Source organism: Natator depressus, chromosome 2 (assembly GCF_965152275.1).
Source record: "Natator depressus isolate rNatDep1 chromosome 2, rNatDep2.hap1, whole genome shotgun sequence".
Taxonomy (NCBI): domain Eukaryota; kingdom Metazoa; phylum Chordata; order Testudines; family Cheloniidae; genus Natator; species Natator depressus.
Window position 1 is genome coordinate 41,715,555 of NC_134235.1, and position 13,905 is coordinate 41,729,459.

The window sequence follows — 13,905 nt, forward strand, 5'->3', positions numbered from 1 at the left end:
TATATATAAATTTAACAATCATGTTTCTTTTTATAAAATCAGTTGCTACTATATTCCCATACAATTATTTCAGAGGTTTTTTCACATAAAAATTGACTATTATAAAAATAAAGAAATGTCAACATGTTTAGGACTTTACAAATCTTCACAAAATTAACTTTTACATTTATATAGGAATATCATACTTCTGTAGAAAAGAACTTGATAAAAGTAAAGTGAACTCTGTTAGAGACATTTTCTGCACTGACCATTTCGTAACTTCGTTACAGTTTTCTTGGTCATGAGTGTGTGTATATATACACACACACATATGTTTAAAAGGAAATAATCTGCATTCCACTTTTAACTTGAGGTCTGTTGTGTATAAAGAAGAGCCATTTTTCCAAATGTGTTCACAGATTGTTGGTCAGAAATTTTTCACACTAGCTTATTTAAAAATAAATTCCAATCTTTACCTAAAAATACCTCCCGCTAATGTGAAATAAACAAATTAGTGTCATATTGGCAAGCAATTCAGAACAACTTAATACATTTCAGGAACAAAATGTTACTTAAACCACCAGTCAAAATTTAACAATGCAATTGCCAATTACTATTTCTGATACCTATAAAATATAAAAATGTAAGAAATCTTTAAACTATTTTGAAGAGAAATGAGATTGTATATCCATGTGGAGAAGATCACACTAAATTTATCCACCAGAGATAATGACCCTGTAATTTGATGCATGCGAGTGAGCCTCTACAACTTCTGTGGAAGCCCACTCAAGTTTGTTGGAATTTGCATGTGTACCAGTGGACTGCCCTCACAGATTATGTTACATGCTTGGGGCCACAGTCACTCACTGCATTGGTGTGAATACATTAATGTGCTTTCCAAAACCTTATTTTACCACAGCAATTATTTTCAATAGCACCATCAATTCTCAGATATCTGTGCCATGCAAATCCAGATAGTATGCAACAGGTTTGTTTCTTCCCGAAACAGCACAATCATTACAAGGCACTGCTGGTCATAAATAAATGCAAAACAATTTTTTCCCTAAATTAGTGACATTTGAAGTATGAATATATGTTACGAAATGTCAATTCAATTTATCATTACATAACATGGTTAGAAAAAGCTAATAATTTGATGGAATTAACCAAAATATATTTATCATAGTTTCATGCATGTTTATTATTTTCCCATATAAAAAAACAGAAATGATAAAGTATCACTATCAAACAATGTAGCATGGTTGTTAAATAACAAAGAAAGCTACGCTGAATTTTCCAATCTTCAACAACAAGTCTACTCTAGACATAACTCAAGTATAAAAAGTTGGAAAATTTTCTGATATATTTGCAACAGTCTATCCCTGCAGAAGAGTGAAAAGCCTATTGTCTAGAGCATTCATATTGAGGCACATTGTAGTTGAAGATACTCAGGCAAATTTTATGGCTAGAATAGAATTTCAGAGGAGTCTGGCTACAGTTTTCCCCAAAAGCAGCTCTTTATGGTTCAGAACACCAATTACAACGCCTGAAAACAGTATCTGGTCCTTAGTCACTGCTATCATCATCATCGTCATCATCGGATACGTCATTTAAAGGGAACTTAGGTGACTGGTTGTAAGAGTCTGATCTAGTGGGCTGACAAGTAGTCATCTCCCCAGCAGAAAGAAGATCATAACAGAAGTCACAAATCCGCACAGGCTTGGATGACTGACTGGGAAGAAGAAACCTCTTTTCAGAACAGGGTCCGCATACAACAAAGCCACATTTGCGACAGTGGTGACGACGATTGACAGGTGTAAATTTTGCTTTCTGACAACGCATACAAACAGTAGCTTCTGAGTCAGGTACCCAGACAGCTGCATGTTCATTACTGGGTGTCTTCCCACTTTTGGAAAGCAAATCAGAAACACATTTATTTATGTGGCTCATCCATTCAGACTTCTCTGTTGCAGTGGCAGCATAAACGGCAAAAGATTTTGTTGGTGTCTTGATAAGCCACCCATTCCGTAAGTCCCCCTCATCTTGGATGGAATCAATAGTGACATTTTCCAGTGGAATTATGTGCTGTTTATTGTATTTTTTCTTCTGGATAACAATGTTGCCATAGACAAGAATATCATTGAATAAGAAAAACTGTCTTGCTTTAGGTTTCTTCCTACACAGCTTTGTTAACACTCCTTCTCCAATCAGAACACGACCAGGAATGGTCAAAGGTTGACCAGCTGCTCCAAAACAGTTTTCCACTATACTTATTCGTCTAGTATTTGCTTCACTGTTAGCCAAGCGATCCACCATCTTTTACAGGTATCCTAAAACAAAAATTAATATTTTGTTAGAAGACAACTGATTCACAAAAGCATTCTATAGTCAAATAATTTAGTAAAACAAATTACTTGAAACAGCTAATAAGACTGATGGCTCTGGGCACTGCTAACTGATAGCACTTTTTTATTCAAATCCTGCTCAGGTCAGTAACAATTAAAAGTTTCTATCAACGGATGACTTTTTAGCAGCCTATTTGAAAGAAAGTTGATCTGTCTAGTTCCCAATGGACAGGCGTCCATAACACAGAAACCACCACCATAAATGACACCAAAAGCAACCTTGTTGATAATATTAGGAGATAGGGTAGGTGACTGAATTACCCTCATCATCCCTAGAGGTTGTCCCTTCTCCAGGTATGGATAAATGCCCATTGGTAGACCAGCATAGAAAGACTTGCACAGCCACTCCTGAGCTGTACCTGTTCTCTAGACTATATTTCTGAATGTCTGTCACTATTCGCAAGCTCTAACATTCACAAGTTTGACACAACTGATGGTTTGTTTAGAAATTGAGTTAACACCAACAGGATCACCACAGGACACACTACCATAAAAATTGTTAATACAACTAGCCATTATCTTAATTCTTAAGTGTATCTAGTATTGTTATATGTATAGTATATAAAAGTGTATATAGTATCTTACACGTATATATAATATTGCTAAGTTGCACTGTACATACATTTCAGTCATGGGCTGAAAATTCTACACGTACCTACTCCTCACTGTGAAGTTTTTCTTGGCGACGATAGGTTTCTAAACAATTATCAATTTCCACAGAATTGAAGTGCTCAAAAAAGTTTCTAGCCTTTATAGTTGCACAGATATAGTTGTTTTTCAAATATGAACAAAAACAAAACTGTTGCAATGGTGTTTTCATGCATCTGCAGATAGTTTTTCAGTGCTTCTGTTGTTCAGAGCTTTGCCAACAGGCAGAAAAAAGGAAGTGAAAGACTGATTAGTTTCACAGTTGCTATTCAAAACGTTAAAGTCCACAGTAAACTTTCAAGAATTATGTCTTTTTGCTGATGCTTGGGAGAGATCTGAACAAAAGCAAGTATTGGAGTTCTATACAGAGAAGACCTACCTCCTCAAAACAGGCGGAGAGTGAAGACCTGTTTTCCTCCCACCCTTCCTCACAACAAAGAGGCACTGAAGGGGGAGAAGAAAAAGGCCCTCTTCTTTTTCAGCTGCTAAAAGGTGGTTGGGTAGAAGTTTATGGACACCTACTAGCCAGAGATTAATATAAAAAATGGAGCCCCACTTCCCTAAATTGGGCTCAAAGAGAGTATACCAGCAGAAGTCTTAGCTTCTGTGGGCTGGGCTTTTCACCAGAGTACTACCCCTGGTTCTCAAGGGCAGCGCGCGCGGGGGGGGGGGGGGGGCACTCATACTACAGCAACAAGCTCCAGAGGAAGCCAATAAATAAAAGGTACATGACAAGAGAGGTTTCTTGGGTTTTGTTTACATTTGTCACAGGCTTTTTTACTCCCCCAGTGAGCCATTTATGAGGTTTACACACTGCAGTAACTGCTCTTATGGCATCTCTGGGCTAGTCGATGCTAGAAGCGCTACAGCTTCTGGTGAGGATGTTCTCTGGCCACAGGAGAGAGCTCTTCTGTCAGCATAATAAACCCACCTCCCCGAGAGGCGGTAGCTATGTCAGCAGAAGCAGCTCTCCCACCGACATAGTGCTGTCCACACCAGCACTTAGGCTGATGTAACTTGTGTCGCTCAGGGGATGGCTTATTCACATCCCTGAGTGACGTAAGTTACACTGACTAACCTGCGGTGTAGACAACTCCTTAGTTCCTGGATAGTGGAACTACTACAATTCCACTGTCTCTCACATTATTTTGAGCCCATAAATGCTTGAGACATTAAAATGAAATATTTCAGTACTTGTTTAATTCTTCACTTTTTGTTTATTCAAGTTTACCCAACTAGGACAATTTATTCATATTCAAAGAATCCAAACATCCTGCCTGAATTACTGTGTGGCATGCACCTATACTCCACAAAGACAGTTCTTGTTCAGTATTAAATTCCACCTACAGTTATTCATTTTAGCCACACCGCCCAGATATATGTGCCACTGAGACGTCCTAAATCTAAGGAGTAAGTACACCTCTAACTATCACAAGAAGAATTAAAAATGTAAGTCGTGTTTCAAACGAAGTAATCAGCATTACAACTGTTAGCATGAATATCATTTACTTTCTGGAGAAGCAGTAGCAACAATAAGTAATAGGATTGTTTGCTGCCTGACACTACCTTGCTTGCTGCCTGACTATACCCTGCCTGACAGCTAGTACTGGGGAGGTGATGCAAATGAGGTTTGACAATAAGTCTGTTATGATTGTTAGCTGCTGTTTGAGGATCAAAATCACCAGTCCAGATTGTTGACTGTTGAAGAACAGGATAAATTTCTTGTTTGTGTAAGAGTTAGTTGTGTAACCACTCTTGCTTAATGGTATGCTTGTAATAAGCAGCCTTTTGTGAATGATTAGATGCCAAAGCTGAGGCATGTTCATTCCAGCAGCCATTTATAATTAAATTTACAAAGCAACAGAAGTTAGTCACAGATTTGGTCCAAAAGGTATCTACTGAGTTCACAGACAAACATTACTAAAAGCATACAGCCAATTGGGCACAAAATAAACTATGAAAATATACAGAACAAAACTTGATTCTTCTATACATTTCACAGTTTGTGCCCAGGTGGCTGCATGCTTTAACTAACCCACTGAAGAACACAGCATAGCTTTCCCGATCCGATCCAGAAAGAGTAAAGCAGACCTGTAAAAAGTACTTTGTTCAGCAAATTTTGGGGGTAAAAGTTTAGTAGGATAGCTTCAAGGTGAGTCAAAGAGAAAATTCTAACCAGGGTAATTAAAGATAAAAAACAATTTAAGATGTATGGGTTCTAGCGACTCCACCTATAGCTTGTTATTAAACCACAAGTTACTGGGCTCAGTGCAGGAAGTTCTATGGCCTGTATTATGCAGGGCAGCAGACTAGCTCTGGTGCTGCTTTGAGTTGGCATGTCCTGGTTTGTGGGAAGCAGCTTGCTTCTGATGAGCTGGCCCAAACTCCTCTCTAACCTCGCTAAGTGGGAGGGTTCAAGAAAGCCTCCAAGCTCATTCCAACTCAAAATGGCACCAGACCATGCCATAACAGATGCAAAACCTGCCGACATATCTCCACCGCTACAATGATCAACACCCCCACAAAAGACCTTGCAAGATCCATGGGTGCTACTTATGCCTATCACAACATGTGGTGAGCCTCATCCAGTGCACTAGAGGCCCCAGCAACAACTAAGTGGGTGAAACCAAACAATCACTACACTCTTGATTGAATTTTCATAGGAAAATGATAAAAGACAAACACCACATCACCTGTGGGTGAAACACTTCACAAAGCGATCACTCTATATCTGGCCTACAGTCCCCATCCTCAAAGAAAACCTGCACAACACTTTCAAAAGACAACCCTGGAAGCTTACATTCATACTCTGATAGACACTATCCACTAACTCCCTGTTTTTGTCCTGTGACTGGAGATGTGTTAACAAGAAGCTCTACCTTCAATGGTCTCTTACAATGAGAACAAACTACTTATGCTGAACAATCTTTTCCACCTTGCATTTTGCTGTGACATGCAGCCAACTTCTACAGGTTTTAAGAACTCATTCAAAACATTTCTAACCTCTACAGTCAAGAATTTTCCTAACATGAAGCAATGTAGGGGGTTTCTTCCTGAATCTACAGACAAACATCTTCAATGTCTCTGATACTGCTAAGAGCTTTCACAGGAAGAAGCAGACTGAAAACAAGACAGTGGTTTCTTGAAGCCTTCCAGAAGTGCCAAATACAACCTTTTGGGCTTGTCTATAGTTAAGAATTATATCATATTAAACCATGACCTGAGCAGTCTTGAGAATTAAAAACGTTGTGACAATTTAGCACTCAGTAATGTTAAACAGAACGACCCCCATTTTCACCAAATGCTAAGCAGTGTTTAAGTGTTGTGTCAATTTCTAAATGTTGTCCAGGTCATGCTCTAACCTGATGCAATTTCTCTGTAAATTTACAGGTGAAAGCCAACTTAACATAACCTGTTTATAACAGATATAAAAAAAAAGTGTCCACAAACAAAAGTCACTGGTTTAACTAAGGGCTTGTCTACACTGGCACTTTACAGTGCAGCAACTTTCTCACTCAGGAGTGTGAAAAAACACACCCCGGAGCACTGCAAGTTTCAGCACTGTAACGTGCCAGTGTAGACAGTGCACCAGTGCTAGGAGCCACGCTCCCAGCGCTGGTAGCGACACCCCTCGTGGAGATGATTTTTTTAGAGCTCTCCCCCAGCGCTATGCCGCAACTACACAAGCCACACTAAAAGACATGCCCTAAGATGATTTAAGTTAAACCAGCGCAACTTCCAACTTCAAGGCATTGCTATACTTGCAGATGTAGAGCGCGTTGAGTTAAACCAGCCTTCGTAGAGTGCAGTAGGGAAAGTGCTGCAATCTGTCCACACTGACAGCTACAAGCGCACTGGCATGGCCACATTAGCAGCTCTTGCAATGGCCACAGAGAGCAGTACATTGTGGTAATTATCCCAGCATGCAAGTGGCTGCAACACGCTTTTCAAATGGGGGTGGGGTGGAGTGGAGTGGAGTGTGACAGGAAGTGTGTTGTGTGTATACGGGGGGAAGAGAGAGTGGGTTTTTGGGGGGCTGATAGCATGTCAGCATGCTGTCTTGTAAGTTCAGACAGCTGCAGACCCCTCCCCGGCTCTCTCTCACACACAGCATTCCACACTAATGGCTTGCTTTGTCTCGGAGCAGATAAGCACGATGGCTGTCAGAAACGGAACTTTCAAAGGGCATATCCGCATTCCTGCAGCGATTCCAAAACAATGACAACGGTGGCCACTTGACTTAAGGGGATGATGGGACACTTCCGGAGAGCGATCAGAGCGAAGTAATGCACCCCGTTCACACTGATGCCCAGGCGTTTCAGCCAAGGCACACCAAGCGTTAATCTTCTCGCAGAGGTGGAGTACCAGGAGCGCTCTAGCTGTGGAGTCAGAGCACTCTACCTGCCTTGCCAGTGTGGACGGGGAGTGAGCTAGGGCGCTTGGGGCTGCTTTAATGCGCTCTAACTCGCAAGTGTAGCCAAGCGCTTAGATAACACCAAAGACAGATAAAGAGTCCCCATAGTTAACACTCCACAAGTGACACAAAGGGAAACAAAACAACACTTACAAGCCTCCTGCAGAGAGGCAGAGTTCCCAGCGAGTACAGACCCTTCATATTCAGTTGCTATGCTTCCCTCCATGCAGCTTCTGGGGGCGGGGGTAGGGGGAGTGTTGGGGGCTGAAAGGAATGCACATGCTGCGTTCCAGCTATTCCCTTCACTACAGCTGGTTGCTAATTCTCAACTTCTCTCTAGCTCCCTCTCCTGGATTGTCCCAAATGGCTCTGTGGGGATGGGGAGCCATCCTGTGTTCCCACAAGACCTACCCTACCCTCCATGAAGCTCCCACAGTCCAGCAGGGAAGCAGGCATTCAAACAACCAGAGTTGTTCTCTCCTCTGCAATCGCACAGAAGGCCAACAGGGAGCTCAGAACACTCCCAGCTCATGCCAGGCAACATAACAAATGAAATTCAATGCAAAGTAATGTACATTGGAGGGAAAATTTTATCATCTTAGAGTATTATAAATTACTATGACCTCAGGAAAGGGACAGAGGCATCATAGTACCAAGCTCAACGAAGACCTCCGCTCAGTGTGCAACTGTAGATAAAAAAATAAAAACATTAAGTTGCAAAAAGAATGGGATGGTGAATAATATGGAGAAGGCTTTTATATAAGTCAATGGTGTGGTCTCATCTGGAATCCTATGTGCAATACTGGTCACTCAATCTCAAAAAAGGATATTGCAGAACTACCAGGGGTTCAAAGAAGGTTTACAAAAACGATGGAGGGCAAGGAAAAAAAAAACGCAAGACCAAAAAGACTGGAATGTTACTTTGGAAGGGAGATGTAGATATGATAAAAGTATATAAAATAATGAATGGTATAAAGAGACAGTTCTCCCCATTTCAAACACAAAAATAAGGATATATATTTTAAATTAAAAGACTGGAAATTAAAAACCAATAAAAGGAAATACTTTTTCATACAATGTATAATAAATCTGTGGAATTCGCTGCCACAAGAAGTTGTTGAGGCCAAGAACTTTCAAGATTAAAAACGGATTGGATAATTTTATGGGTATCAAGAATATCCATAAAAGTCATAATCAAAGTGTTGCATAAGAGATATTAAACCTAATGCTTCAGGTCTTAAGCCAATATCCAACTATGAAAGAAGAGGATCAAACCTGATGTGGAGTACAGATTATCACATATCTACCTACTCTGGGGTTCTTACACCTTCCTCTTAAGCATTTGAAGTTGGCCACTACAGAAGACAAATGCTAGACTAGATGGACCTGGGCTCTGATCAAGGATGGAAAGTCCTATGTTCTTGGGGAAGTAGTGGAGACAGTTGGACATGGTACCACCAACTTCTCCCCATAGCAACAGGGATGATTAAAATACTTCAGTTTAAAATTTGCAGGACATATCCTTTCATAATCAAATAAATTTTATTAAGAGTCCCTGTGGTGGATCAAAATGTTGAACCTCAAGCAAGATAGGCGAGACAGCTGTTTAAATATCTTATGTATAAACTTGGTTTGTAATTCATTTCATGCTCCAACGCTTGGGACTCTTCACCTTTAATTCAACTGATCTACATTTGCAACTTTAATTAAAGCTTTTCGTGGGAATTCAAACAAGAGGCTACGTATACCAAAACAAAAAGCAAGTTTGTCTGGAGGATCAGTTGACAAGTGATACTAAATGCACCATAATACATAAATCAAGATAAAACAGGAGTACTAGTGTGTTAGCCATCACATTATATGAAAAATGGCTCAATCTCAATAGAATTAAAGGCAGAAGTTCTGTTGCTGTGAAAGTCAAGGAACATTTTGAATCTTGACATACTGTGTTTATCATAGTCCAAACCAATTCTTATCTACAACAGTACCCTGAGCCATCGTAGCATTTCACTATATTCTTACCTTGGTGCAATAATGTTGCTCTTGAACAACATACTATAAATAATCCCTTCAACAGGGAAAAAAAGGCAATGTATTTTAAATCTCTTTAGAAAATACTCTAAGTCATTCAGACTTACAGATCTATTTTTAGTTTACAAAATGACTGGTCACAAATTCTGCATAATTCAAACCTCCTCTCTTGTTCCTAACCCATATGGTAACAATTACTGAACACAAATGCAATCAACCCACATTTTGCTATGCATCCACTCCTGTGAAACAAGTACTACATACTAGCACTAGCTGAATTCACTGTACATGATTACTCCTGGGGGAATTATGCGCTACTGCATATGCACAGAACTTATGTCCCTTATAGATTTCTTTGCTTCTACCCCCAAAAAAATGACTTTCTGATGAGGAAGCAAAGGGAAGCCACATGAGCAATCATGCGACCCTCCTCAGCAGTATGTATCGGGTGCCCAGAGCAGCTGGCAGAGAGGTAAATCATTGTGGGGCAGGGGGCGGGACTGGGGAAGACCCAACTGGTGGCTCCTACCCTCTGCTGGGCTCAGCTGCTAGTCCTAGCTGGGCTGAAGAGGATGGGACTTCCTCTTCCCCTACACATCATCTGGGGCTGTGTAAGACCCACCTCCAGATTTCTCCCCCAGCAGTAGCAAGCTCTGCAAACCCCCGCCTCACCCCTGATGCTTCCTGCACCCATCACTCCTCAGTTGCAAGGGGAGGGATCACTGTACAGGGAGCTGCTCCCCCATCTACCCAAGCCCTGTGCATCCAGACCCCCTCGTACTCAGACCCTCCTGCCGAGCCTCACGCCCCCACCCCTGCACCCTCCCTGATGAGTCCCACTCCGCCTGCACCTGGACCACCCCAACGAGCCATCTAAAGCCAGATCCCCAAACTACTGAGCCCTAACCACCTTCACCTGGACCCCCCTGCAGAGTCCCATTACCGCTGCACCCAAAACCCCCTAACAAGCCCCTGTGATTTCAGGTCCCCCACTGAGCCACCCACACCCAGACTGCCCCACACAGAACCCTCTCAACTCACACTAAGCCCGTCCACACTTGGATCCTGCCTTGCTGAGCCTGCCTGTCCACACCTGGTGCACCTGGCACAGAGGGGCAGGCCCCTACGGTATTTCTGGGGCAGACCCAGTCCTTGTGCTGTGTCACGATTAGGTGAAGCCTCACCGCTGAGTCCGTGTCCTGGGGAGGGGGGAAGCTGCACAGTGATCTCCCACCTCTGTGCAGCCAGTGGCCTGTGCTCCCCAATGCCATGCTGGAGCCTCCACATTTATCTGACAAACAACATTTGCTGAATTTTGCAGAATGCTCTCAGTGGTAACATGATGAGACAATAACACTGATTTTACTTGATGCTCCTTGAGTGCATTAAGTCAATTACCTCCTCCCTACAGGCCTTTTTGAAGAATGTAAAATAGATAAATTATTAACAGAGTGCAAAAATACTTTATCAGATCTTCACACACACCTTTTAAGACCATTTCTAATTGAAGATTCTGAGCAAAGGCTTCATATTATTGAGGTTACTTGTATTATTATCGTTACTTCTTAAAGTTAGTATCTTGCTTGTAATATGTAAATTTCATTACATTAAACACTATACAACAAGCTACACTTATGATTAAAGCAGTTCCCCCTCTTTACACACATTAGATTTCATACAGAAATTGGAGTTCAATAATAACTGAACTGCGAACCATTGCTGCTTTTGTGCCGCAAAATAGCTTTGATAGCTACTATATACTAGAACTTAGTATTTTCATTTCTCCATCTCAATGTCCCAAAACGTTAAATCAGTCAATTAAACAGGCAACAAATATTGTCAATATAGTGCATGTTCATCCTGAAGTATACATTTAAACAAGAAATTGACGTTTAATTCTGTCAAGCAAGAGTCAAACACAAATAGCAGAAAACTCAGGCTTGTCTCTCTATTGATCTATATAGCATCCTGCTGTTTAACGTCTGGTTTTAGCCTTAACTCTAATTTGCTGATAGTCACGATGACCATTTCTACATTAGCATTTTCATAAAGCCTCCTACCACTGCATTACCATCTTTGCAGCTCTCTAGGAGCCATACTCAGGCTGTATCTACAATTAACAGTTGGGGGTGGTGGGAATGATAAAGAACAAGGATATTGTATCCTGACAATTGAAGTTGCACACAGCTCTGCACAGAGCATTTCTTTATCTTGGCCCCAATGTACTGGGAGTCATGAATGGAGTAACAAAAGGCAAAGAGATTTAATTTGAACTCTTTGGCAATCTTACTATATTGCCAATTCTCCAATTCCTCCTTACTTCCTGCCCTGGACAAGGAAAACTCTTCCTATTCTATTTCAGGGCCCTTCCACAAGCTATCCAGTGCTCTCCATTTATATCCCTGCTTTAATGAGCTCCTGGCCACCCCCAATTTTGGTTGCCTTAGCCCTGGTGTACACTACGAGTTTAGGTCGAATTTAGCAGCATTAGATCGATTTAACCCTGCACCCGTCCACAGGACGAAGCCATTTACTTCAACTTGTTGCCCACCAGCCCTGCATGTGTGATCTCTCACATCAAACTGACAGACCGTCAATATAAGAGGCAAAATGCAACCTTGTACCGAATGCACACGTGCTATGTAATGTTAACAGCAAGGTTCACCCTGAAAGACTCTACCCATTGTTCTCTAAAATGTGTCTTTTTAACTACTACTCTCCCTTTTTCTTTCCTCCCGCAGCTGCAAATGTTTCAACGCTCACACTATCATCTCCTTCCCAGAGGCTAGCGAAGATTAGAAGGTGGGAAAAAAAAAAAAACACACTCGCGATGAAATGTTCTCTGAGATCATGCAGTCCTCCCACATTGAAAGAACCCAGCAGAATGTGTGGAGGCAGACAATGTTAGAGTCCAGGAAAGCACAATATGAACATGAAGACAGATGGTGGGTTGAAGATAATAAGTGGCACGTTGAAGATGATAGGTAGTGTCAGCTTGCTGACAGAAGGCAGGAGTCAATGCTGAGGCTGCTGGAGAATCAAACAGATATGCTCCGGCGTATGACTGAGGTGCAGGAAAGGCAGCATGAGCATAGACCGCCGCTACAGCCCCTGTGTAACAGCCCTCCTCCCCAAATTCCATAGTCTCCTCACCCAGATGCCCAAGAACTCTGTGGGGGGGCCTCCAGGCACCCAACGACTCCACCCCAGAGGACCGCCCAAGCAACAGAAAGCTGGCATTCAGTAAGTTTTAAAGTGCAGTGTGGCCTTGTCCTTCCATCCTCCCCCATCCCTCCTGGGCTACCTTGGCAGTTATCCCCCTATTTGTGTGATAAATTAATAAAGAATGCATGAATCTGAAGTAACAATGACTTTATTGATCACCGCTTTCAGAGGCAAAGGGGGGGGAGGGAAGGGTGGTTAGCTTACAGGGAAGTAGAGTGAACCAAGGGGCGGGGTTTTCATCAAGGAGAAACAAACAGAACTTTCACACCGTAGCCTGGCCAGTCATGAAACTGGTTTCTAAGCTTCTCTGGTGCGCACCGCACCCTCCTGTGCTCTTCTAGCCGCCCTGGTGTCTGGCTGAGCGTAATCAGCGGCCAGGCGATTTGCCTCAACCTCCTATCCCGCCATAAATGTCTCCCCCTTACTCTCTCAGATATTGTGGAGCGCACAGCAAGCAGTAATAAGAGTGGGAATATTGGTTTCGCTGAGGTCTAAGCGAGTCACTAAACTGCGCCAGCGCGCTTTTAAACATCCAAATGCACATTCTACCACCATTCTGCACTTGCTCAGCCTGTAGTTGAACAGCTCCTGACTACTGTCCAGGCTGCCTGTGTACAGCTTCATGAGCCATGGCATTAAGGGGTAGGCTGGGTCCCCAAGGATAACTATACGCATTTCAACATCCCCAATGGTTATTTTCTGGTCTGGGAATAAAGTCTCTTGCTGCAGCTGTTGAAACAGACCAGAGTTCCTGAAGATGCGAGCGTCATGAACCTTTCCCGGCCATCCCACATTGATGTTGGTGAAACGTCCCTTGTGATCCACCAGTGCGTGCTGCACCATTGAAAAGTACCCCTTGCGGTTTATGTACCCGCTGCCTTGGTGCTCCGGTGTCAAGATAGGGATATGGGTTTGTCTATCGCCCCACCACAGTTAGGGAATCCCACTGCAGCAAAGCCATCCACTATGACCTGCCCATTTGCCAGAGTCACTACCCTTGATAGCAGCAGCTCAGCGACTGCGTTGGCTACTTGGATCACAGCAGCCCCCACAGTAGAGTTGCCCACTCCAAATTGATTCCCGACTGACCGGTAGTTGTCTGGAATTGCATGTTTTTAGAAGGCTACCGCCACTCGCTTGTGAACTGTGAGGGCTGCTCTCATCTTGGTAATTCGCCACTTCAGGGCAGGAGAAAGCAAGTCA

The 13,905-nt window shown here is 42.4% G+C and overlaps 1 protein-coding gene across 2 annotated transcripts in view; it reads right to left on the reverse strand.

Moving 5' to 3' along the window:
• Positions 1-243: 243 nt before the first annotated feature.
• Positions 244-13,905, reverse strand: part of PLEKHF2 (pleckstrin homology and FYVE domain containing 2) — a 39,388-nt gene continuing 25,726 nt past the window's right edge. Inside the window, exons 2-3 of one of the 2 annotated variants that reach the window (XM_074943002.1) lie at positions 3,040-3,244; positions 244-2,309 (exon numbers count right to left, since the gene is read on the reverse strand). In XM_074943002.1, the coding sequence (XP_074799103.1) occupies positions 1,546-2,295 (750 nt within the window). In that variant the 5' untranslated portion in view covers positions 2,296-2,309; positions 3,040-3,244 and the 3' untranslated portion in view covers positions 244-1,545. The remainder of the gene's footprint in view (positions 2,310-3,039; positions 3,245-13,905) is intronic. The other variant, XM_074943001.1, reaches the window with a different exon arrangement.